This window comes from Carettochelys insculpta, chromosome 11 (genome assembly GCF_033958435.1).
Source record: "Carettochelys insculpta isolate YL-2023 chromosome 11, ASM3395843v1, whole genome shotgun sequence".
Lineage (NCBI taxonomy): Eukaryota > Metazoa > Chordata > Testudines > Carettochelyidae > Carettochelys > Carettochelys insculpta.
In genome coordinates this window covers 31870763-31898532 of record NC_134147.1, presented here as the reverse complement: position 1 = coordinate 31898532, position 27770 = coordinate 31870763, and the positions used below count along the sequence as shown (strand labels likewise).

General features: G+C 47.4%; 1 protein-coding gene across 1 annotated transcript in view; it reads right to left on the bottom strand.

The window, feature by feature from the left end:
• The window catches only part of SRGAP3 (SLIT-ROBO Rho GTPase activating protein 3), a 246744-nt gene that overhangs the window by 63400 nt on the left and 155574 nt on the right, over window positions 1-27770 (bottom strand). The window contains exon 4 of the mRNA XM_075005212.1: window positions 22539-22601. Coding sequence (XP_074861313.1) covers window positions 22539-22601 — 63 coding nt within the window. The remainder of the gene's footprint in view (window positions 1-22538; window positions 22602-27770) is intronic.

Genomic DNA, 27770 nt, shown 5'->3' with positions numbered 1-27770 from the left:
CTGGACACCAGGTTGGCCCCAACCCCTTCTTGGCCCCAGCCTCAGGAAACAAGAAAATGAGAACCAGGCTCAAATTCTCTAGCCAGAGAAAGAGCAGCTGCTTTGGCAGAGGCAAGCCCGCCCCACCACCACCCTGCCAACATGCCTCATCTTGGCCTTGGAAGGATGCTGCTTCAGTGCCCAGTCCAACTAGTACCTTAGCTCATGCCAAATACAATGGTGGACTTGACAACAGGGATGCGCCGCCCCCCCCGCCCCCATTAGGAATGGGAGCTGCTCAAGTCACATGGTTTTTCTGTGTCCCAAGGAAAACACAGATGCCTCACTACTTCACTTTTACAACTAAAAGATCAAGGGGCCCCATGTGACCATTTTAATAGCATTGGCAAGAAAAACACATCTGCTCTTCCCTCACTTCATAGCTTCAGTCACAGTGTTCCCTCTCCTCAGCTCTCTCCAGGACTTGGGCATTTTATTTCACATTACCTTGACATGGCTAGAGATACTGGATGCGCCTCTGCAGAGCTGCATCATGTTAGCTCTTTGGACACTGTTGTCCGCGGGACTGTGAAATATGTCTAATCACTAAGGGCCAGATTCTGGCTTTTATGTTGCTGCCCTGTGTAGGGGGCCATGTGGAGATACAATGGGGAAGATCATGCCTCATGCCAGCACAATCTCTTCTTTTCTATGTGGGTGTGTGCTTTACACCAGCTGTTAGAACTGGCTGCTTCCCCCTGTGGCTCTACCCCTTTTGTCTTCACTTGTTTTTGGGTGGGCTGCTCTTTAGGCAGAAAAGGGGTTGGGGCCCCCATGCTGGCCCCAGAGTGCACAGACAGACAGACAGAGAAAGAGACCCAGGCTGATGCCACTTCCAAAGGGTTTAAGATTTTTTCTAACACCCTCCTTCAAGGGAGTTATTCAGGCCCAATCTGATCTGTTAGGCCCTCAGGCACGGAGGACGACATTTACCGCTGTGAGCAAGCAGGTAGCAATAGAACTGTAGTTACAAACACCAAACTCGCGCTGCCATGCTGGTGGCTTTGAGAAGTAAGGTTTTAAAACGGGACTTGAAGGAGCTCCAAGCGCCTCCTAACACAAGGATGGAGAACAGACAACAGCCCCCAGGTGCCATGAGCCCTTTCTGCACCTCAGACCCAATGCTGCAACAGAGCCACTCTCTCCAAACTGAGCTCTCAGCCTTTAAAGCACCATCACTGCAGTATGATGACAGCATTAAAATACAGGATGCAACTAAACTATCAGGGAAGAGATTAACAAGGGCTCAGTTCTGGAAGATGTGACATCTCACAACCATTTTCATGGAATGGGGCATTCTGTCAATGACCTCAAGGTATGTGTGTTACTGAAGAGAAATTATTGCTCCGTTTTAGAAAGAGAAGTGGACGAACTGACATTTATATTCAAATTCGAAACATTAACACATTGTTTAAATTGTGATGGGAACTTTCTGAGTCACTATAGGGGCTCGTCTGCATACTTGACTCAATCTAATTCTTGATCTTCCCCCCCCACCCCTCCACTCTCTGATTTGCTCACCTTGATTATCTTTTTCTGATTTGTCCTCCTTGCTTACTGTTTTTGGTTCTCTGTGTCTCAAATATTGAGTCTGTTCTGGTCTGGCTATGGTCTGAAGAAGTGGGTCTGTCCCACGAAAGCTCACCTAATAAACTATTTTGCTAGTCTTTAAAGTGCTACTTGACTGCTTTTTGTTTTGATAGTGTATAGACTAGCACGGCTTACTCTCTGTTACTATCCATCATCTTCAGTGGAACTTGGGCTTTGGCTGCACTGCATTTGGGAGCTTGCCTCTTAACCTGAGCCCACAAACATGCGCTAATGGGGCAGACACTAGTACGTTAAAAATAGCCACATAGATATTGCTTTGCCAGTGTGGCTTGGGCTCTTGCACCCAGCCCCACCTAACCCCACGGAAGCTCCAGTTCAAGCTATAATGTCTACCTGACAACTTTTAGTGTGCTCATGCAAGTCTCTGGACTCAGGCTGCGAGGCTCGCTCTCAACTGCTGTCAGAAAAGCAATCAGCACTTAACTGGATCACAGCTGACATGGGGAGACATTTGTATCAGTAACATTCCTTAAACAGTCCCCTGACTCAGAATGTTCGTGTCCATATTTGAGAGACAGCCCAAGGACACCAGTATGCAAGGGCTATCAGCATATGCAAGTCCAAAGTTAAGGAGCACCCCTCATAAATCAAATGAGCTAGAGAGAGGCGTGCCAGGCTGAACTAGAAGAAGCAGAGGTGACAAGGGGATGGGTTTGTGAAGAGTTTGTAAATTGCAGCTGGAAGATCATTCTGCATTCAATTCTACAGGCTGGTTAAAATAAACTTTTCATAGTCAATTACATTCTATAAGATTTCTGCTGTAAGGCAAGAACCAGTGAACGAATCTGTAACATGGAAACAAGAGTTGTGTTTTTGCAGACAAGCTCTTTTTTTTTTTTTCCTAAATTGTGTAAGCACATTCCTGGTAGAGATGGCCACCCCTCAGCCCTCCCCAAATCATCAGACGTGGCCCTCTCTTCACAGCTACATTCATCGCTGTGTCCCACCCAGTCCCTTTCACCTCTATAGAGTAACTTGGGTAGACTCCCGGTTTTAAATCCTAAGTCCACTGAGTTCAATGGCAAGACTATAACTGACTCCAAGGATTTGAACATCACTCAGTGTATCTACCTCACAGGAAATGCTCTTCATGGCAAAGATACTGGCCACAATTTTTATTAATGATTTGGGGAGCAGATTCTGGACATAAACAGCCTGGTTTTCAGAAAATCAGAAAGCCATCTCAAGCTGGGCACCTAAAATCATTAGGCCCTTTGAAATCTTGGTCTTTGATCCCACACTAAATTTCTGCCTTTTTGATGGTGTCCCAATTTTTTGGGCACTTATGCCAGCGTTTCCCTACGGTTCTTGTCAGACTGAGGAGTATTTTAGCTCCCCCTTCTTTTAATCAGCCCAAGCCAACACAGTGCCAGATCTTCATCTGTTATAAATTAGTGCAGCACCACTGACATCAACGGAGCTGGGACGACTTAATCCAGTTTAAGAAATGGCCCAGGGCTGTCAAGCTGATCTACTAAACTTTTCGTGGTAAGCATTTCTTAGCATTCTTTGAATAAGGAAGTAGAGTGAGAGGAAAGAACCAGAAGGGAGAGGATGACTGAATGTAACTCACTAGCCCTTGTCTGAGGTTGGAGAGCCCTTTATAACTGTCTGACTCAAGGATGGGGATGGAAAGAGCAATAGTTAGGAGATACTGAACTACAGCATGATATTGTTGCAGAATAGAACAGAGAGTTTATTGCCACCCCATCCTTCCCCGCTTTAGGCAGTGGTAAAGAAAATAAACTTACAAGGACTTTCTTTATGAGCCACTGATTTTCCAGAGACCAATAACTCCATATCCCTGGCTAAAAATGAAGTGGAGGGACAGCTCTGGCCTAAAGCACACCTTGTTATATAACTGGTTCTTCAGATGGCTGCTGGAATCCAAACCGAACCCTTTGGGACATGTGCTGGATTTCATCTTTCTGGCCTCTGAGATCCACCATGGCTTTGGGCTTTGCTTTTGATGGTCCCTAGCAGCACACTTCTGTGAGACTGCAGAGTAAACATGGCATTTGCTTTTCATTAGCACTGTACTGTTCTAGCTTCCAAATGGGACAGACATAACAGAGCATATTTTACTGTCCTACAACACATTAAGTGGGTCTTTGCTCACTTAAGTTTATGCTACAAAATATCTGTTAGTCTATAAGGTGCTTGTTGTTTTTGTATAACATATTGGAAACTGAATGGAGGCTATAGATCAAGGCAGGTGGTGTGCCAGAGACTGGGCCTCTCTACCCATGCAAAATGACTGATGGTCCTCTAGAGGTGCTCCAGGACACTCAGGCTCTAGAAGGAATAGGGGTGATAACCACTCCATGCCATTGTCTCCATCCCACTCCACCTCACAAGAATCCTCTGAGGATCTTTACAACAAACCACTGATGGCCTCTTACCTTATATTGGCTCTTCTATAGCAGTATGTAGCATCCCCCACCACCACTGGGAACTTGGGGCAACAACTATCATTACTTACGGTAATAAGTATGGTACTTCTGTGCAGCTGCTGGCAGGGCTCTAGCTTCAGAGCTGGACACCTGGTCAACAGATGCCACTTTCTGGCTGCCCACCTTTGAAAGCAGCACAGAAGTAAGGGTGGCAGTACCATGACAGCCCCTCCCAAAAAAAAACTGATGATCCCACCCCCCACACACACCCACCTCTCTCTTTTGGGTCAGGACCACCAATCTGAGAAACGTCAGCCTCCCTCTTGAAATCCCTATAGTATAGGGTGAAAGTACACAAAAGACCAGATTCCATGATGGGGAGGCCAGATTTCACCATCCATGACATGTTTTTCAATGCCATGAATTTATTATGGCCGCACCTATAGCTTTCTTTTCCCATTGCAGCCATACTAGACAAAACAATCAGGCTCCATGCATCTATGATCTCACAATCTCCTTGACCCATAGACAGCATTAAACTTCATAAATGGCAATTTGGCCCAAGGTAATTATTAAAAACAAAATAAATCAGCTTCCATACTCTCATTAATAATTCCTCTTTTCTCCGTAATAGCTACACACACCTTTTCAAACAAGTCTTTTCTCCAACCCAGAGCCCTTTTTATAATCTCCATCCAAGATAAGACCAACTCTTTGAAATGCACATTCTATAATGTGAAAGGATAACAATTTTTCATGTGGGCAGAAAGACAAGCGGGGGTGGGGGGAGTGAAGAGCTTTTGTTTGAACACAAAACAAGTCGAGTAATTATTAATACCTGCTGGCAATTAGATCCTTCTGACTCAATTTAAAGCAAATATAGTTCAACCAAAAGGATGTCCTCTGAACTGAATTGTCATATGAGCAAAAGGTTCCTTTAAAAATGTCAGTTGATTGCCAATAGTGGCACTAAAATATTTCCTAAAGTGTCAAGGCTGACTCTCCAAATGCAGTAGGGGGCCCACAAGAATCCTTAATACCACCTTGCCTCTACAGGCTTCTACTTAAGTTTCCCAAGGTCACAGATTCCCTGACGCTTGCAGGTAGCTGCCACCACCCAAGTGAGAAAGCCCTTCTTTAAAACCTGGCAGACACACTTTTACCGTCCCTTAGAAGACAGCCTGAAAACAAAGAGGAAGAAATTAAGCTGCAATGTGATAGATAACTGACCTTTTAGTCTTAGGCATGAATATACATAGACCCTTTTCTAGGACACAGGAATGAAATCATTGCCTTAAAAACAGGTGATGTATTAAGAAAACAAAAGATATATGTGACAAAGCATACTTGGTTGCTAGGTGTTACAGAGCAACTAAAAAGGGTAGATTAAAGCACAGAGAATTACTTCCTTGGGATTCAGTTTAAAAGTTAAAGTGTACAGGAGGGTACATCAGCCAGCCTGAGAAGTCCCACACCAAACCCAAAACAAAAAGTAACCTGATCATGTGTGACTAAATATTTCCTTCCTACTTACATATCCGTATGCCCAGATTTCTTTGATAGCTGGATAATTACTGAATTCTTTAAGCCTGCTCAGCCTTAAATATCTCTGTCTCTCCCTCCTCTAACCACACAAAAGAAAGACCCCTCAGCAGGTAACTGCTTCAATTCAAACATCCCGCTCTCTCCCCCCACTGGCTCACTTGGCCACTTGCCAACAGAGAACCCACTCTCTCTGCATTTAACCCTTTAAAGACATTCATTCATGACATAAGCTTTGGGGAAAATTATGATCCTGAGATTCAGCTACGGGTGCGGGAGTCGGCAGAACTCCCACTTCCTCGGTAAGCTCAGCATTTCACCTCAGCTCTCGCTTCCTAGCTCTGCCACTGACTTGTTGCATGACCCTGGGCAAATCCCAGATTCCCTGTGCCAATTCCACAACTTGAGTCATGCACACTGCTGTCTATGAGCTCTGGCTGAATTTGAACAAAGCTGAGCCAAGTTATGTAGCTTTCATTCAAAGACAAGAAACTGTCATTGCTTCGAAGGGGAGCAAAGAAAAAATCAGTTAAGTTGCCAGGAGTGTGCATTCAGAAAAATCAAAAGCAGAATAAAAATGAAATTTGCACAAGTCCCAATGAAGAAAACACAGCATCTTCCACAGCTGTGGCTATCAAACAAGAACCTAAAGTGTTTTGCTTGGAAGAGGAGGTTTGACTGAAACATAAGATCTTCTTCCCAGCCAAGCGTAAACACAGCCGCTAAATGAGCTTCAAATCTCTTATCAAAGTTCCCCAGAAATGTGCTGTCTCTGTGGTTTATAATTTAAGATTGGAAAGAGGAATGAATGGAGGTTTGTGTCCTATTTCTGCCCTGTCCTGTGTCATTTCACAAAGCCCATAACTTTCCACATGTATTTGCAACTGCAGCTTCCCTAAAGAAAATCACAAACCACAAACCAGACAGACATCTACCACAATGAGGAAGTAAGGTTTGTTGAGCTTTCATACAACCCCTCCTCTGCCCCAATCCTGCTTCTTTTTGCTGAAAACACAGAGGAACAGATACATGGCTACACTTTGGGCTGTATCTGGCTACAACAAGAGAGAAGGTTCCCAGGCATTTCTTGAGATCCAAAATGCACTAGTGTAGTTGGAAGGACTACAGTGAAACCCTGGCCCAGTTGGTATTGTAAATAGCAGGCTCTGGTTCTCAGGTTGTGAAGTATTCACAGGGCCTAGGTACAGCCATGCCCACACAGCAACTTGCAGCATAATTATTTGTTATTTATGTTTGAGCTTCTGTACCTACCATGGTGCTTAAGTCTGGGCCTGGGCCTATGAACACAATCATCATCTAGAATCTATTGACATTAATGGACTGGCTCAGGCCTCATGTTTGTTGGGCAAGAAAAGATATTTTCCTTTTAAATCAGACTATGAGAGAACACCATAGAACATAACTTACTTCCACCACAGTCTAGTCACGTTACACCATTTTCAATGTCCTCTTTCCTAAATTACTATAATCATTGTGGCTAAAAGAAGGCCTCCCTTCCCCACGTTTTACCTGAAGTGCATAGAGCAGGGGCAGGAAGCATTTATGGGGTTGGGGGCCACTGACCTACAGGAAAAAAAACAAAACTAAACCAAAACAAACAAAAAACAAATCACACCTCTATTTTTGGCCCCACCGCAGAGCCTCAGAAGGGCTACGGATGGTAGATTTTGTGGGCCTCCCTAGGCTTTGAAGTAGGGCCAAATAGAAAGGTTACTCACCGTAGTAATGGTGGTTCTTCGAGATGTGTCCCCGTGGGTGCTCCACATTAGGTGTCGGGCTCGCCCGGCGCCGCAGATCGGATCTTCCAAGCAGTTTCTGCCGGACCGCGCATGCGCTGCGCATGCGCCGCTCCCTTGCGCGCTCCTGGCCACGTGCGCGATCCGGTCCCCGCCAGTACCTTGACCAACCGCCTCGGATGCTCCTGCAAAACACTAAACAGAGATCCGAAGCGGGGAGGATGGGCGGGAAGTGGAGCACCCACAGGGACACATCTCGAAGAACCACCGTTACTACGGTGAGTAACCTTTCTTCCTTCTTCGAGTGTCCCCGTGGGTGCTCCACATTAGGTGACTACCCAGCAGTAACCCAAGATAGGAGGTGGGTAATCGGATTACGTGCAGCTTGTCCCCGAGAGGACCGCTGTCGAGAGACGGGTATCCTCTTGGAATACCCTGTGAAGGGTGTAATGTTTGGCGAAGGTGTCACAGGATGACCAGGTCACCGCTCTGCAAATGTCTTTTAGCGCAACGCCCTTGAAAAAGGCTGTTGATGCCACCACCGCCCTAGTGGAATGAGCCCTGGGCGTGACCAGTAAAGGAGTCTTTTTGAGTTCGTAGCACATTTTTATGCAGGATACGATGTGCTTCGAGATTCTCTGCGAAGAGAGACCTTCTCCTTTTGATTTGGGAGCGATAGAGACTAGGAGTCTATCCGTTTTCCGGAAGGACTTGGTCCTGTCTATATAGAAGGCTCGCGCCCTCCTCACGTCCAGGAGGTGTAGGCGCGCCTCTTTGTTAGAGTTATGAGGCTTTGGATAAAACGAGGGTAAAACGATAGGTTCGTTAATATGAAACTCAGAAGAAACTTTAGGAACAAAGGCTGGATGCAGCCGTATGGTTACCGCCTCCTTGGAAAAAACAGTGCAGGGTGGCGTTGCCATAACTGCCGCAAGCTCGCTCACCCTGCGAGCTGATGTGATTGCGAGAAGAAAGGTCGTCTTTATCGTAAGGAGGCGGAGGGAAACCGTGGCCAAAGGCTTGAACAGTGGTCCCGTTAGCGCATTAAGCACCAGGTCCAAGTTCCACAAAGATGGAAGCGGTTTCCGAGGGGGGTATAGATTTACCAACCCTTTGAGGAACCTGGTAACCATGGGATGGGCGAACACCGTGTGCCCTTCCTCTTCGTGCCTGAACACCGAAATGGCGGCAAGGTGGACCTTTAACGAGGATAGTGAGAGTCCTCCTCTCTTGAGGTCCAGTAAATACTCTAATATTACAGGTATAGGCACCGAAAGGGGGGCTAGCTGTTTGGTAGAACACCATGCCATGAAGCGAGTCCATTTCTGCTTGTAGGTCTTCCTGGTGGAAGTCCTCCTGCTACTTTCTAGGACTTTTTGCACTTCCTCCGTACACGTGCTCTCTAGGGAGCTGAGCCATGGATTAACCACGCTTGTAGTCGCAGGCCTTGGGGGTGCGGATGCACTATGGACCCCTGGGCTTGCATGAGCAGATCCGGCGCCACTGGAAGGGGCATCGGTGGCCGGTCCGACATGCGCAGGACTAGGGGGAACCATTGCTGTCGATCCCACGTTGGGACTATCAGGATCATTCGGGCTCCTTCCCTCCTGGCTTTCTGCAAGACTTTGTGGATGAGCACTGTGGGAGGGAAAGCGTAAAGCAGGGGGCCCCTCCAGGAGATCGCGAATGCGTCCCCCAGGGACCCCCGTCCCAGTCCTGCCCTGGAGCAGAATCGTGGGCACTTCTTGTTGCGTTGAGTAGCAAACAGGTCTATCTGGGGAAAACCCCATGCGTGAAAAATCAGTCGTAGCAGATCGGGATGGATCTGCCACTCATGAGTGAGTGCGAATCGCCTGCTCAGCTGGTCTGCCTTCACATTGTGAGCGCCTGGTAAGTACGAGGCTTTCAAGGTTATATTGTTGGCGATGCACCAGTTCCACAACCGGACTGCTTCCGCACATAGGGCACGGGACCGAGCTCCTCCTTGCCGATTTATATAAAACATGGTGGAGGTATTGTCTGTACTGATCCCGACTACTTTGCCTTGTATATGGTCTCGAAAGTGTCTGCAGGCGTTGAACACTGCTCTGAGCTCCAGTATATTTATGTGCAGTGACTGCTCCGTGGAGGACCACAGTCCTTGCGTCCCCTCTTCGCCCATGTGTGCTCCCCGCCCTATGAGGGAGGCATCTGTAGTAAGAAAAACCGATATTTGTGGTTGGTGGAAGGGTACCCCTGTTAGCAAGTTCTTGGGGTTTACCCACCATTGCAGGGATTTGCGCACCTCTGTTGTGGGCGACACCACCCTGTGAACGGTGTGTGGTGCCGGTTTGTATACGCTCGCCAGCCAGTGTTGCATGCTGCGCATGTATAACCTGGCGTTCTGTACTATGAACGTCGCCGCTGCCATGTGGCCCCGCAGCTGTAAGCACGTCAGAACTGGCACCGTAGGACTGAAGGTGATGACTTGCACGAGGGAGCCGATGGCCCGAAAACGTGTCTCTGGTAGATACACTCTCGCTGTAATAGAATTTATGCGTGCCCCTATGAACTCTATGTCCTGTGTGGGGTTTATCTTTGATTTTGCCAGATTGATAACCAGGCCGAGCGAAGAGAACGTGCCTGCTGTGACGCGTATCATGCGTAGTACCTCCTCCTTCGAGGCCCCTTTGAGTAGGCAGTCGTCCAGATACGGGAATATAAATACCCCCTGTCTGTGCAGGTAGGCTGACACCACTGCCAAGGTCTTGGTGAAGACTCTGGGGGCCGAGGAGAGGCCAAACAGTAGGACCTTGTATTGAAAATGTTCTTTGCCTACCATGAACCGGAGGAATCATCGGTGAGCCGGATGGATAGTTATGTGAAAATACGCGTCTTGTAAGTCGAGGGCTGCGAACCAGTCTCCATCGTCTAGTGCCGTAAGGATGGAGGCGATTGTGATCATCCGAAAGCATTGCTTGCGCAAGTACCGGTTGAGGCCTCGAAGATCTAAGATGGGCCTCCAGCCTCCTGTCTTTTTCTCCGTGAGGAAGTACCTCGAGTAGAACCCTTTCCCTTGCAGTTGCTCCGGCACTCTTTCCACTGCCCCTATGAGCATAAGATGGTCTACCTCCTGCTTGAGCCTCACTACATGGGAGGCCTCCTGGAGGTGGGGCCTGGGTGGAGGTCGTGGCGGTGGGAGCGACTGGAAGGGGATGGCGTACCCCGTGGCTATGATCTCCAGCACCCATTTGTCTGTGGCGATCCTTTGCCGCTGGTCGTAGAATGGTCGGAGGCGATGGTGGAATAACCGCTTCGGATGACCTTGTGCGATGGTAGTGATGGCGCAGCCCTGGATCTGTGTGTCAAACTTGTGGCCTTTGGCCCTGCCCCAAGGACGCACGGCTCTGTTGGGAACGTCGCCTGGGAGTTCTGTACTGCTGGTGCTGTTGATGTCGCCCTTGCTCGTAACCCCTGTGGTACTGGGGACGCTGTGGCTGGTACTGGTACCGTCTTTGTTGAGGGTAGTACTTTTTCTTTCTGTATGGAGGGGTGTAAATCCCCAGGGTCCTAAGTGTGGCTCTTGAATCTTTACTGGAATGAAGGACCGAGTCAGTTGAGTCAGCAAACAGCTTCTGCGAGTCGAAGGGAAGATCGACGATCTTTGCCTGCAGATCCCTTGGTATACCCGAAGTCTGGAGCCAGGACTCCCTTTGCATCACCACTGCCGTAGCTGTGGAGCGTGCTGCTGTGTCCGCAACATCCAGGACGATCTGAACTCCCGTCCTCGAGGCCGCGTAGCCTTCTTGCACGATGGCCTTGAGCACCAGTTTCTTGTCCTCTGGAAGCGAGTCCATGAGGGAGGTTAACCTAGTGTAGTTGTCGAAATTGTGGTTCGCTAGATGCGCTGCGTAATTTGCCATTCACAACAGTAGAGTGGAGGAGGAGTAGACCTTTCTGCCGAACAGCTCTAGCTTCTTGGCATCTTTGTCTGTTCCCCCTGTCTTGAATTGAGATGTTTTTGATCTTTTTTGCGACGACTCTACCACCAAGGAATTTGATTGTGGGTGGCTGAACAGGAACTCCATGCCCTTCGCCGGCACGAAGTATTTCTTATCCGCTCTCTTGTGGACAGGCGGAATAGTCGCAGGGGTCTGCCATATCATAGTGGCGGACTCCAAGATTGCTTCGTCAAGCAGTATTGCTATTTTGGAGGAGGCCAGAGGTCTCAGATTTTTGAGGAGCTTATGGTGTTTCTCTTGCACCTCTGCTGTCTGGATGCCTTGCGTGAAGGCCACCCTTTTAAACAGCTCTTGAAACTGTTTGAGATCGTCCGGAGGATGGACGTCCCCCGGGGCCGTAGCCTCGTCCGGGGAGGAGAGCAAGGAACCACTAGGATACGCCTCTCTGGACCCTTCCGGTTCCTGTTGGTGATGGTACATCCGCTCACTGGAAGCTTGCAAGGGAAAAGCTCAGGGTTCCATAACCAGTTCCCCCTGAGATACTTGAGTCTCTGTCCCCGTTCGCGATTGCCCTCGGGGACACGGGACCGTCTGTGGGGATCTTTCCCTGGTAGACTGCTGGTGGTGTCTATGCCCCGCGTGATAGGGACGACCATGGCAGCATGGGCACTGTTCTTGGGAAGGTGACCTGGACCACTCCCTTGGTGCACACCCTCTGCGTCGGGGGGAGCGAGATCGTCGAGAGACCTGGGACACTGGAGAGAGCGATTTGTGATAGTACTCCAACAGCTCAAACCCCAAGAAGGGTGAGGGTGGTCCCAGCCAGGGCGAGGCTGGTTGTAAAATTGGAGACGGGGGCTCCGGGTAGGCTAGGGGGGACCCCTGCCTTCTAGTTGGAGTCTGCAGCATGAGCGGAGGGCTGAGAGAAAGCAACTCTGCAGCCCTGTCTGGAGAGGGGCTGCGGTGCCTTGTTTTCTGTGCAGCCTTCCCCCTCCCTTGAGGGGGTGGCTCCACCCTCTGACGTGCAGGGGATCTCAGCCCCGTCCGCGCCGCGCTCAGCACGCTCATGGGCGGTGCTGCCCGGGCAGTGTCCTCCGGTGCCTGCAGGCTGCGTGCCTGAGCGCTGTGCACCACCGGTTCCCCGGGGGTCGGTGCCGCTGCCTGCGGTGCCGCCGGTACCGGCGCTTGTTTAGCCGCCGCCCTGCCTGCGGTGCAGGGCGGCTGTTTGATCATCGGAGGCTGAGCCGCCTCCACGTGGCTCTCCGTGCCGCCGCCGATCAGCTGTTGCTGCGGCTGGGGGCTGCGCACTCCTCCCGTCCCGCTCGCTGTTGCTGTCGGCAAGGATCGGGTTGGGGAGACTTTCCTCTGTTTTTGCGCTGATGGGGTGAGGGAGGCAGCTTTCCTTTTATGGGCCCCAGAGGGTCCCTCCTGCTGCGGCCGCTCCGGCACGTCTGGCTGGAGGGCCTTGTCGAATAGCAGCATTTTAAGCCGCATCTCCCTGTCCTTCCTTGCTCTGGCTGTTAATTTTGCACAGAAGGAGCATTTCTGCGTGACATGGGACTCCCCAAGGTACCTTATGCAGTGACTGTGCCCATCAGATGCCGGCATTGCCTCTCGGCAAGACTCACATTTCTTGAATCCTGAAGAGGACATTGTTGGTGAGTCTTTTAGTTGTTAATGGGGTACTTAGCACCTTCTCTGTGCTGTTTTCCCCCTCTCCGATAGCCTGCCGCGGCAGGAGGGCTAATGGCCGTAGGCTCCTGGCCTCCGGTGCTCCGCTTGTTACTAGGACTGGACTGAATGCCGTCCCGCTTTTCGTTTCTTGGGGGGTTTTTTTGTTTTTTTTTTTTGAAAATAACAACTGGCTAACTTAACAATAGCCTAAGAACTTTAAAACTTTAAAGAAAACAGTTAAAACCATTGAATACGCTAACTTGGCCGTAGCCTAGTCGGATTCCGTCTGCAGCCGACGGCGGTTAAGAGGAACTGGCGGGGACCGGATCGCGCACGTGGCCAGGAGCGCGCAAGGGAGCGGCGCGCACTGGCGCATGCGCGGTCTGGCAGAAACTGCTTGGAAGATCCGATCTGCGGTGCCAGGCGAGCTCGACACCTAATGTGGAGCACCCACGGGGACACTCAAAGAAAAAAGGAGGGTTTTGGTGATGGAAGGGGCTGCCAGGAAGCAGGCTTGGGCTGTGATATCTGGGTGGGAGGGAAGATGCAGGAGTGACCTAGAGAATCTAGGGGGGTGATAGGGTGCAGAAGCAGGCTGTGAGTAGGGAGTCTGGGCGGGAGTGGGGTGCAGGAGTGGGCTGGGAGATGGGAGGGCCTAAAAGGGTGGTAGGATGCAGCCAGGCTGGGGGTGGGCAAGCTGGGTGGGATTGGGGTGGCCCACTGGACCCCAGAAGTGGCCGTGGACCCCCATCTGCCCCTTCCCCCCCCCACACCTCTTGCACAGTGAGGCACCAGAGCCCCTTCCTACCCATACCTCCCAGCACTTTTGGAGGAGCCCTTAACCACCTGAATCAGGCTCTGTCCCCACTTCACCCCTCCCTCTCACAGCTGGAACAGCACAAATCAGCTGTTTGAAGTGACCTAGCTTGTGGGGGGTTAGAGGAAGAGCGGGGACAGAGAATGAATCAGGCAATTTGTGGTGTTCCAAAAGTGCTGGGAGGAAGGAAGAGAAGCAGATAAGTGCAGGGCTCTGGTGCCCCAGTGTGGCTACGTCTACACGTGAAGCCAACATCGAAATAGCTTATTTCGATGTAGCAACATCGAAATAGGCTATTTCGATGAGTAACGTCTACACGTCCTCCAGGGCTGGCAACGTCGATGTTCAACTTCGACGTTGCGTGGCACCACATCGAAATAGGCGCTGCGAGGGAACGTCTACACGCCAAAGTAGCACACATCGAAATAAGGGTGCCAGGCACAGCTGCAGACAAGGTCACAGGGCGGACTCAACAGCAAGCCGCTCCCTTAAAGGGCCCCTCCCAGACACAGTTGCACTAAACAACACAAGATACACAGAGCCGACAACTGGTTGCAGACCCTGTGCCTGCAGCATGGATCCCCAGCTGCCGCAGCAGCAGCCAGAAGCCCTGGGCTAAGGGCTGCTGCCCACGGTGACCATAGAGCCCCGCACGGGCTGGAGAGAGAGCATCTCTCAACCCCCCAGCTGATGGCCGCCATGGAGGACCCAGCAATTTCGACGTTGCGGGACGCGGATCGTCTACACGGTCCCTACTTCGACGTTCAACGTCGAAGTAGGGCGCTATTCCGATCCCCTCATGAGGTTAGCGACTTCGACGTCTCACCACCTAACGTCGAAGTTAACTTCGAAATAGCGCCCGACGCGTGTAGCCGCGACGGGCGCTATTTCGAAGTTAGTGCCGCTACTTCGAAGTAGCGTGCACGTGTAGACACAGCTTGTGTGGGGAGGGGCCATGGCGCTGCAGATGGAACCCTGGTGGGCCATGGGCTGCTGTGATCCACTGACATGAAAGAGGGCCATTCATGCAGCCCACCCACTGTTCGTGGTTGCCCATCCCTGATCTAGTAGCTTGCAGCATGGCTCTACCAAAGCCAACATTGTCCTGGGCCTTCTGGACAAGCACATAATGGGAAGCAAACATACGAACAGAGGACCAGGTAGGTGCCCTGCAGATGTCCTGGATCAGCATTTGAACTAGGAAAACTGCCAAAGAGGCTTACGCCCTGTTTGAGTGGATCATTACAATCTCCGGAGGTTGCGCCTTTGTCCAATCATAGTGTCAGCGAATGTAGGCGTTGGCAGTGATCCAAGAATAAATTCCTTGGGCAGATGCTAGATGACTTTTCATTCGGTTGGTCACCATGAAATAAATCTATAGTATCAACTTTTGGAACAGCTTGGTCCTTTCAATATAGGTTAGCGCCCTGCTGATGTCCAGGGAATGCAATCTATGCTCCTTCTTCGACTTAGCAGTGTTGCAAAGAAGCAGGCAAGTAAATGTCCTTGCTCATATGAAACTGTGAGACCACCCAGAGAGCTGGGTGTGGCCACAGCTGGACTGTGTAAAATACCATACAGGATGTCTCTGTGGTTAAGTGCCCTAAACTTAGAGACTCAGTGGGCAGTTGTTATTGCAACCAGGAATGCAACCTTCCAGGAAGGGAGGAGAGAGCAGGGAACCAGAGGTTCAAAGTGGGGTCCCATGAGCCATGACAGCTCAAGATTCAGGTCCCATGGCAGAGCAGAGTATCTGATGTGTGACAAGAGGCACGTGAAGTCCGTGAGGAACCTGACAGACACATCCTGAGTGAAAACCGACCTACTCTTCAGTGGCAGATGGAAGGTCAAGACAGTGGCCAGATGGACCCTGACAGATGAAAGGGACAGGCCTTGGAGCAGAGATGCAGAAGGTTGTCAAGGATTTACTGCAGCAAAGCCTACTTGGGCCAAATGCCTTTATCTAAAGTCCAACAAGCAAACTGCTTCATATGGTCAGGCCAGCCCTTCTGATGGAGGGCTTTCTGCTGCCCAACAAGACCTACTGGACATCGACCAAGCATTGCTGCTCCTCCACATTTAACCATGAGGTAGCCAAGCCATCATATGCAGTGCCTGCAGATTTGGATGCAAAAAACAGACATGGTTGAGGGACAGCAGATCTTGCCTGAGTGACAGGGTAATGCAGTAGCCACTGAGAAGTACAGCAGCATCCCAAACCAATGCCGGTATGGTCAAGCTAACGTTATAAGGATCAACTTCACGCTGCCTTGCTTGATCTTCAGGAAAACTCTGAATTAGCGGCACTGGGGGAAGATGTACAACAGAACCCCATAGCTTCTATCTGCTGAATTGAACAGAAAATATCCCAGTTCCTGTTCTGCTTTTTATGAAGCTGACCACGTCCACACGGAGGCACCACTCTTAGAGAGATGAGAAGGTTTTGCTGAACTGATCTGCCAACACCGTTGTGACCCCCGGAGGTGTGCAGCCATGAGATAGAATTTGTGTTTCACTCAGGAATTCTAGAGTCTGAGGGATTCCTGGCAAAAGACATGATCTGGCACTGCCTTGCTTGTTGATATATGACATAGCACCTGGACCACTGTGCATTTTGTGACATAGGAACACTTACCAGTGCAGACAACAGCTCTGAGCTCCCTGATGTTGATGTGCAGAGAGTAATCATGACTCGACGAATGACCATGCATTCTGAGATTGCCCAGTTAGGCTTCACAACCCAGGTCTGAGCCACCAGAAATGAGGGTGATTGATGGAGAATAAACCACAAAGGGAACACTCTCCTACACTGATGCAGGATTCTGCCACCATGTGAATAGCAACAGTACATGGCCTGGGACCCTGACTATAAGGTCCATGCTGTGTCACATGGGGACATAGACCATCTCAGACTTCTGCAAGAGTGGCTGGCATTGCAGCTGCATGTGCCAGGCCTTGTAAATGCAGACCACTTTGTGGCCCTACAACTGCAGGCATGTGTGAGCAGTGGTAAGAGAATGGACACACGTGCACGAGATCAGGTCCTCCCTGGTTTGAAACTAAGCCCTGGGGAGGCAGGCTCTGTCCTCAACAGAATTGAGGATTACTCCAATGTACTCTGTGCATTGCACTAGAATTTAGGTTGAATTTTTCTCATGTATTAGCCATCCCAGATTACAACAGGTGAAGCAAACCAGGTCAAGATGACATCGCTCCTAACCCCCTGACTGACCCTTTATTAATCAATGGGCAAGGTACAGATAAATTTGTACTTCTCAGTGCCTCAGATAAGCAACCACTGGCGCTATGCACTTTGTAAACATTATCAGGGCTGATGAGAGACCAAAGGGAAGAGCCAGGAATTGAAAATGGTGCTCCTTGAAGTCATTGCAGGGGCTGCTTTTTTGCAAAGGGTCTGCCACCACTTCATCCAGGGGCCAAAAGGATGACTGCATTGCATGTGGTGGGGCAGCTTCCCATGGCTTGTCTGGCCGTAAGTTTTTAGAGCAGTGAGGCCTGCCATTTGGGTCATGTGTCAAATTCGACACCATGATCAGATTCTAGAACTGGTTTTGCCAGCGCAGTTTATCCAGTGTGGCCTGGGAAGAATAGTGGAAATATGGAACAGGCATAACAGAAACACCCCATGGATTCCAGGACTGCCAATGAGCAGGCCACCTGTCCCTAGCTCCATGCCACTGCCACAGGAGCCAGGCCAGTCTCACAGGCTGGTGGCAATTAGCCTTTCATAGGTGAGAGGCTCAATTCTACTTCTGACTCAGAACAAGGTCCTTCCAGTGACCAGGATGGCACTGTAGATGCCTGAGTCTGCCAAGTGACCCTTGTCGGGGCCTGAAGACTATACTGTGGAGCCACAGACCAGTGCCACAACAGGGAGGAATCTTGCACCAGCTGGTGGGGATCAATGCCAAGGAGACCACCTAGGCAATGGTGAGCTGCACCATGGAGATCTCTGGTGGGAGGCCCGACGGTATGCGGATACAGGGACTGGCAGCATGACTCAAGTGTCCGAACCCTTGAAGGTGAAGATCTTGGCATAAAGAACCTGGGTCTTCTAACCAAGGCGACAGTGCCTTGAATGGAAGTGACTTGAGCATGCATGCAAAGACAAATATGTTCCTTGTCCAGTTTGCACTGCCTCTGAAAATCTTCTAAGACAGCACAAAAGAATCATCATTTATTCTTTCCAAACTGATGAAGTCTGTAACACTGAAATCACTGCCTCAGTAAGTTCGCTGGGCAAAAAGCCCTCATTATCGCTCACCTCATATCAGTTAATGCACCTAGGAATGAACTGGACTTGAAAATTCCCAAATGGAAAAGAACAGCTATTTATTTTAAGAGCTCTCTTAATTCCCGATGGTGTCTACCTATAGCAACCCAGTCTGCAATCCTCCCACCTCTTCTGGCCAGCATTCGCAACAGTCATGTTGTCCCTGTCTTAAACTATTGTGTCAGAAAGAAAAGCTGCCACAGCTGTGTCCCTGGGATCTCTTTGCAAATAAGTTAATTAGCTACAAAGGAAGGCGGAAAATATGTTGTAATGTTCATTAGTTATTTAACACCACAAGTTGTGTTTTGCAATATTAATATTCTGTTCCAGATAAAGGTCACAGACAAAATTACTAGTCATAAATGGTACTGCCTGCAGCCTTCAGCTAGAGCGCTTTATGTTTCTAAGTAGTTCTTCATTAAGGCTCCAATTCAGCCAAGCACTTAAAACATATGTTAAGCACTTTGCTGAACAAAGAAGGAGTTTAAGCACAGGTTTACATGCTCTGCTGAATGAGGGCCAAAGGCCACAATTCTACTCTGACTGGAGTCAATAACACAACTATTACTGAGGTCAAAGGTGAGGGATCAGGCCCAAGAAAAGGAGATAAATTCCAGCTTAGATGAAAGGTATCTGACCTGTTCAGAACAAAAAGCAGTCAAGTAGCACTTTAAAGACTAGCAAAATGGTTTATTAAGTGAGCTTTTGTGGGACAGACCCACTTCTTCAGACCATAGCCAGACCAGAACAGACTCAATATTTAAGGCACAGAGAACCAAAAACAGTAAGCAAGGAGGACAAATCAGAAAAAGATAATCAAGGTGAGCAAATCAGAGAGTGGAGGGGTGGGGGGGAAGGTCAAGAATTAGATTGAGCCAAGTAAACATCTGAGCTGGCTTTTATATTCAAATTCGGCACATTAACACATGGTTTAAATCGTGATGGGAACTTTCTGAGTCACTATAGGGGCTTGTCTGCATACTTGGCTCAATCTAATTCTTGACCTTCCCCCCCACCCCTCCACTCTCTGATTTGCTCACCTTGATTATCTTTTTCTGATTTGTCCTCCTTGCTTACTGTTTTTGGTTCTCTGTGCCTTAAATATTGAGTCTGTTCTGGTCTGGCTATGGTCTGAAGAAGTGGGTCTGTTCCATGAAAGCTCACCTAATAAACCATTTTGCTAGTCTTTAAAGTGCTACTTGACTGCTTTTTGTTTTGATAGTGTATAGACTAGCACGGCTTCCTCTTTGCTACTGTCCTGTTCAGAGTTGGTGCTGTCACACTATTGTTATTTTAAGAACATATTAACTGCCCTGTTGGAGCAGACCAAAAAAAGTCCATGCAGGCTAGCATCCTGTCTGACAAGAGCCAAAGCCAAATGATACAGAGATAGAGTTAGCCACCTACACCACATGTAATTTCAGAAAGAAATTTCCTAAGTGCAGATGCCAGCCAGCTTTACAAGGGCTGAGAGACCTTATGATTTTTATCCTAATTTAATACAGCTCTGGAGGTCATTCTAATTCTTAGCACATATGTAATCTGTTTTAAAAAAATATTTTTTTCAATATCTTGCAACAGTGAATTCCTCGGGTTAATTATACATGATGGTTCTTCTGCAATTTTCTGAATTTTGCCTTTAATTGGGTACTCTTATTTATGTACTATGTGAAACAAACATTGTCACGTGCAAAACAATTAATTACATTGTGCCTACAGAAAACCTTACTTCTATGAAACAAACAAACCGAAACTTCGCTTTGGGGCTATTTACACGGACCGACATTTTGGCTGATGTTCCCTAAACAAGAATGCAAGAGAATAATATATTTATACATGAACTTCACATTAGCTTGTGATGAAGTTCTGAAGGATTAATTACACAAATGGAAAGTAAAATGACAAACTCTGTTCTAATTCACACTTTATTACTTTGGTCCAAGACTGTGGAGAGCCTCTTATTTTAGCTTTTGATTTTGACGTAACATGTCAATTTTGTTATTTTTACAGAGTTACTTTAAGTAGATAGAGCACTCCCTCCAAAATACAGGTTGCTCCACAGCAGAGCCAGGATATGTCCACTCCATCTGGAGGAGACAGAATGTCACTAACTCTGATCGACCTAACACACTAAAAACAGAAAGATGACCGCTGCGTGGGGGGCCTCGCTGCCCAGAGTACAGTAGAGATCCCAGGTATGGATTCAGGGCCACTAGCCCCTCCCAGCACTCTGATCACCGCAGCTACACTTTTACTTTTAGCATGGTGACTCCATGAGAGCTAGCATGGGTGCATCCCCTCCAGCTGGAATGGACACCTTCCAGCACTAGAGATATACATACCCTAAGAGTAAATGCACATGGGCTGACTTTGGAGATGTTAATGTGTAAATGGATAACTGGTGACCCTCACCCAAAATGGATGAGCCTTACCAGTTACAGTTAACCAGTGGTGTGGTTGGAGAAGCCCCCATGCAGTCCCGGAGTTGCTCCAGCCCCATGTGGCCCACTGTGGCCAGGGGGCTCTCCAGCAAGGCTGGAACAGCCTGTCTGCAGTGAGCCCAGGTGCACTGTGGAGGGAGGCTCTCCTGCTTTGCAGCAGGATTTGCCACTCCAGCCCAGCCAGGCTGGAGCAGCTTCCCAACCAACCCACCCCCCATTAATCAGTTAACTAATTAAACAAATTTTTACATCCTGAGTTGACATCAAAATAAGGAAAGGTGTGAATTAAAATGGATTTAGCTACCTTGGCTCCAGTTTGTGGGTAGCAAAACCCTGAGGTGAAAGTTAAACAGTGCAAAACTTTCCACATGCTTTACAAAATCTCCATCATGGTTCTAGCCAGGCCAGAAGCACATGTGGAGTGCTCACAACTTTTACCTTTTATCTGTCATACCTGAAAAACTAGCAGGAAAATCAATCCACCTGATGAACGTTAGTCCCATAAAGATGTACAATACTGTAATGTTGATGTGCTACACAGTGCAAGATGTGCTAGTTCCATGTGACCGATAATGTTAACAACTAGTAGCTGGCCAACAGAGGATAAATTACTATTACTGCCAACGAAGACAGACCGCCATTAGCATAAGTGTGAGAAGACTGATTTTGAGTTAATAGTTCCAAATTTATTCCCATTTCTACACAATAGCGACTTAGCTGTCAGATACTGTTTAAGCATATGTGCAGTCCCTTGATTCATTATGAAACATTACTAAGGCCTGAGAATCCCACAACATCTTTTCAATCATGGATATGGTGGCACACCACAGAGCAACACTGCCAAGCTGAATCATCCTACAAGCAAAATAAGCTACACGTTTTAAATGATTGCCCAAGGGATGATACAAAGCAACTGCTTAACCAAAATAATACATTTTGTACTCTGTATATTTGGAGTGATAGAAGAATGAAGAAACTAGCCATTTACAGGTAAAGATTTTAGCAGAAATTTCAAAGGAAGAAGTCCACGTTCTATTATATAGGCCAGTTTATCAAAATGATGGAACGTAATTATCCATTTTTCTGTAGAAATAAACCTGCTGTGGAGCAATTTATGTCCTGGGAATGGACACAGTTGAGGGACTTGGCTAGATTGGCTGAGTTTTCCTAAGCAAGGCAGATATCCTTTTGCTTCCTAGAATACCTCCTCGACCCTTAAACCCAAAAAGAAACGAAAATCAAACTCCTGATGGCCAAGGCTCAGGAGCAATACAAGGACTTTTACTGCCTTTCTCATGAAAGCCTACTTCAAGAGTAGAGGCTCAGCAAACAGGGTCATTGTTTCACTTAGCGTGAGGAGGTCTGTGAGAAAACCAGCATTGTTGAATTAGGCATGAAAAACAGAACTTACAGGAGAGAAGTGATACTGATTTACCTGCTTATGGCAAGATTAAGCTTCTCTCAACTATGTGACATGGGTGGGCAGGCAGCGGAATTCACATAAAAGAGCCAGATACAACTATAGTTAAATCGTGCCAATGTCAATGCAGAGTGACACCACTGAGTCACCAGAACCTGACTGAAATTGTAGTCACAGATGACATCTAAAAGTGATTACAGGAAACAGGACTAAAAGCAGCACCAGGAAAGCCGCAGTAGATCTTACAGCAATGGGTAAAGATCATATTGTAGCTAACCCAAAGCAGCCTGAGGGGCCTCTACTCCACTTCACTGCAAGAACCAAATCACGTAATCCATAGTGTAGTCTAAAAACCTACAGATTTAAATGATCTGCACTGTAGGACAAGGACAGCTGGTATGTTTTCTCCGCCCTTGTCCTACCTAATTAAAAATATCAAGTATTTCCAACAAATAAAAAACTCTAAAAAGGCAGCAACTGTAACAGGGAGCTTTCAGAAGTACCTATGATGTTTCACTCTATATATGACCAGTTATATTGACTATGTTCCTGAACACAGTAATCCTCACTCTGCAGCTTAAATAAGGGTAAGAAGAACATGTAACTTACCGTGTACAGCTCATTGGTGACCTTCAAGAGTTCTTCATGCATCTGTAGACCAATTTCTTTACTCTGGGGCAAAAAAAAACATTGAAAGGTAAATTGAGATTCTGTTATGTTCACAGCATTTACTTTTTCTTTCTGCACACTTTGGGGTGGGGAGAAATAAATGAACAAGTTGTGCAATGTTGCATAGTTACTGGACTTAATACTAAGTGATTTTTCAGCCCTGCTCATTGTCAGGCAATATCTGGATGCTTTGTGCTGTCCTGTTGGCAGACCCTGCTTGTGAGACCAGCACTGCTGGCCACCAGAGGATTGCCTAGGATAGGTGAATCTTTCACAGGGGAGCCAAACAGCCTCTGTGGGTCCCTCGGCAAAGTGGGGGAGGGCCGTGGCATGCGTGCGCACGCACACACACACACACACCCCGTTAGTGCTTCCAGAGCACCACAAAGGGCCTGAGGCTCTGGCTGCCACTAGCAGCAGCTTTGGAGCCCTTTGAAGCACTGTGCCCTAGGGCAACTGCCCCTTTTGTGTCTCCCTCTACCCCTCCCCCATTGGCAGGCCTACTCTTTCAATGTCATAGAAGTTCCCATGCCACCTCACTCTTGCAGTGGGGTTTCAGCCATGACAGGAAGCATGGCCTAGCTGATCCCCAGACCTAGCCTATACTGGAACCTGGGGGCTAAGAGCAGGTGGTGTACATTAATCCAACTTTGAGGTTGCTCTTGGTTATGCAGTGGGATCACCATGGCACACAGCCAGCCCAGGATTAGGGGAAAACAAAAGGCACTTTGTCTCATGCTCCGTCTTGAGCTGGGCCGCATGTACCTGAGCCACAGCCAAGGATACAGGCCTTCAACTTCAAACATTCACTTGTCAGTTCTTTCTCCCTCCTGCAGCTGGGGAACTCTGCTCTCTGAGGGGAACACCAATGAACAACTCCTTCTACCACCACAGTGCACATTTATTCAGGCTCTTTCATCAGGGCAGCGTTTGGTCAAATGCTCAGTGTTCTGCCGCTTGTCTGGGCAGGTAGCACAGAAGCCATGTATCCATCATAACGACAACATGGGCAAAATGTAGCAAGCCTCTGATAGGCATGTTGGACTCCACTGAGATGTGCTGAAGTACCCATGAACCTTCAGTGTAAAATAAAGGGATTATGCGATGACAGCATCCCTTCTTGATAACATGGCACACATTAACCCTTGCTGGGTATGTTTGGTAATTGTTCTCATCCCTATATTCATTATTATGCATTAGTAACAAGCAGCAGAACCACAATCACACCTAAAGGTTTCAAGTGTGACTGGGTTTCTGCTATTCCAGTACTGTATGGCTACGTCTACACTAGCATTCCTCTAACCAAATAGGAAAAAGGGGATTTCGAAATGTGCGGGGTCCTTTTGAAAATGATCCCATGTAGACGAGCCGTGCATGATCAAAAGTGGGACTTACCAAGTACTGCGTCCGCCATTATGCTAATGAGGCGCTGCATATTCATCCCCCTTTCGAAGGGGGGGTGCTAGTGTAGACACAGCCTATATGTTGCATAGCAAAAGATATACCCTGCCTTGAAAAACTCACAAATTGTATCACAGATGCAACATAATCAGTGCTGGATGCGGGGGAAGGGAGGATGATGAATAGAAGGTTGGGGCTCAGATACTGTGGTAATGAGCACAAGAGATAAGATGTCAGAGACAGGAAATAGATTAATGTTAAATATTACAAACAAGCAGTTAAAATTGGGGTGGGCGCTGACTCTTAAGACTCGCTGACAATGGGCATAATGGAAGAAGAAGGGAGTTTGGGGGATGGGAGGGGTTAAATGAGGCGGGGTGGTGGTTTGGAAGATCAGAACCATGAGGGTGGTTCACACTGGAGTGATGCCAAAAATCTGGGGTAGGAGAGTTCATCTGTTTTGTTGAGCTTTTTTTAAACCACACTAAAGGCCTGAAACATTGTGTAATGAGATGCATTTGTTCCCAACCCCTTCATCACTTGTATCCAAGTGAATCCTGCTAATCCATAGCAGATGTATTCACACCCATCCCACAGAGAACAAAACACAGCAACTGAGCCATGCTGCTGCTGCTCTCTAGCTGCATTTTTCACATTACTCTCGCGCTTGCAGGGTTTTTCCCTTTCCCTTTCTCAGTTTACAGAGGAGTGGATAGATTTTGGCAGTGTAACAGGTTCCTGGCAATGCCTTTTTAAAAATATAGTCTGCCCCTCTCCCCATGTGTCTTCTGTTGCTTCTATTGCTTCTTAGGCAGGATTTTCCATCCTTTGCTCTACTCTAGCACCAACCATATGTGTCAAATTTAACTGCATTATACACACACACACAATCAAAACAAAAAGCAGTCAAGTAGCACTTTAAAGACTAGCAAAACCACACACACAAAATTAAGTTACCCTAAGGTGTGGGGAATGCCCCGGGGGCTTTATTTACAACACTTCTACACATCTTTTCCAATGTCCTTCCTAATTCAGAAACTGAAATACCACCACCAAGTAGGCTGCCAATCCACGGGACTCTGTTTCTTACATTTATAACTTTTAAAATCAAAACATAGATGTTTTCTGCTTTTACTGCACCTAGAATGTCAGCACAAAATCAATCAAGATTTTTATTTCCATTTTTTAAATAAATCCTAAATTAAAATCCATAAATGTAGATGTGAACAACACTGTATGTGCATGTTGCACTCTCAATTACTGATCTTCTCATTCCAGGTTTACATTTGCCTCTTACCACCGATGCCTATACAGCTCAATGAAAAAAAATCTCGTAAGGTCTCTGACTCTGCAAAGTTCTGTGCAGCCTCAGCTCCCTCTGTGTTCAGTGAGTGCTGAGGGCATTCCCGCTCCAGCAGGAGGCACTCCGCATCTCACAGAGTCAGGGCTTTGGTGCAATTTCTTCGCATTGGAATCCAGAGCCACGAAAAGGCATTTATAAGTAATACAATTTGGCTAATAGCTCATTCCACTCAACACTGAATGCTGTGGGTCTATCATTTTTCTTGTTGCTCTTCTTGCTCATCATAGAGGTTCTGTCCAGAGTTAGGGGACAGGAAAGTAGAAGGACAGCTGGGTCAACTGAATAACTGCAATGGTGTTTTGTACCTTTATGTTCATTTGGCACTTTTCATCCTGAAGCAACCCCAAATTTACCTTAACTATTTATCTATGATCTAAACTAATACAAATGTATCACTTAACCCACCACACAAACGCAGCCAACTCTTGGGAGAAGCACAGTAGAGGCTTAGCAAAATATTGCAATACTGCATACTGAAGAATCCTCCATACATTTGGAAGTACATTGAGAATTGAGACTAGAACCATGTAATTTCCAATATGGCAATTTCACCTGGCTACCAAGGATAACTGCTGTAAAAATCACTATCACATCATTAATGAGATCAAATGGTCAGGAAAGATAGCATGCCTAGCAGCAAAGAACTCCCAAACATGCAAGGTTTTTGCTTCAGCACCAATGGCATTGTGCAACCTGCAGAGTCACAAACACCATGTGCTGGTTGGGGTACCTTTGATAGGTGGCTTGGGAAATCCCTCTTTCAACTAACGATCCTGCTTGGCATGCAGAAGCCAACAGGATTGCACCTAGTCTTGGAATATCTGTCATAGCCCCTCAGCCCTTCCTTCATTTCACTTTGGATGGGCCAAGGTCTGTCTTGAGCATCAGTCAAAATACTCATTACACTACAAAAGTAAGCACCTCATTGACACATAGGCCTCTGTTTCCACTGCAGCACTGGCAACACTTTAGAAAGCTTAGGGAGGATAGTCCATTGTTAACTTAAAATTTCATGGGAATTTTTCCTATTCTCCCATGGTGCTGAAATCATGATATCGACATTTTCTTTTTATTTTGCCAGGCAAGGAGACGTAGATTTTAATCACAATTTAGCCTCTGAGCTCCCAAAACATGAATACTGCATTTCACAGGAGAAAGCATTTCTTGGGTATCTGCTAATCATTCATCCTTGGCTGCAAATCAAGTCAAAACCTACTTAAAAATCCAGCGGCTGGATGTTACTGCACAAGTGCATCCATTGCTTTCCTGTTTCCCTTGTAATTAACACCCAAAATCTCTCTGTGAACCGGTTTTGGCCTTGGCACATTCATTATAATTTGAAGGCAGGTTTAAAATAAGCATAGACACCCCCTCCCAACTACTAAGGAGTTAGTTTTCAAGTTCCTCAGACAACTCACTGTATTTTTGTGCATGCAGTTAACCTGAGCAACATTTTACGAGCCTGCTGGTTGGACAGCTTTACCTAAGGAAACCCACATCAGACAAGAGACCTGTAATTAAAGCTGCATAGGTAAACCACACACATCCAAAGTTTAAGCGTAGGTTTCTAAAAGTTAGTCTTGAGTACACAGGCTGAAGCAGAGGAGATAGCCAATGAACAGTCTGCAATTTAACTCAATATTTCAGATAAGAATAAAATGCAATTCTCAAGAGAGAACAGGAACTTGCTGTGCTTTGGTTTTATGGGTGTCTGAACTTGGAAACCTTAAACAGACTGGATTTTCAGAAGGAGCTAAGTATCTCTTGCCTTCTGAAAATCAAGTTTGTTTAAGGTGTTTTAAGTTAGGCAGTGAAAATACCTAGCTGTTCTTGAAAACCTTAGCACTAGTTTTTCACTAATATAGAGTTAACAAAGTTTGGTTTTACTCTCAGCTAAAACCCAGACACCAAGTATTTCAACTACTTGGTCTTTCCCAGTGATAGACCTAACCCAAAATTCAAGCTCCAAATACTACAAGTTTGGAGGAGTTGAGATGACGATCTTTTGCAGTTATCTTTTATCTTTACTATCTTTAGCAGCTGCTGAGCCACAACCCCTGAACCAAACCCCTTCCAAACTAAATGGGGATGGGTGGTCTTGTGGTTACGACGCTGAAACAAGCCACTCAGTTTCTGGATTCAGCTCTTGCTTCTGCCTCTGACTTCCTCTGTGACTGCGGGCAAGTCAGCCAGGCCATAATTTTCAAACCTGGGAACCTAAAATTAGGCTCTTGAATGCAGCTAAATATATATGTCCTGTTTTTCCGAAATGCTGCTGACCTGCAAATTCCACTGAAGATAATAAAGCTGCAGTTCTGCAGCACGTTTAAAAATTGGCTCAGCTACCAATACTTTATCTGCACTTGCCAGATTCTGGATGTTTCTGTGAACCAGAGTCATCTCTAGCC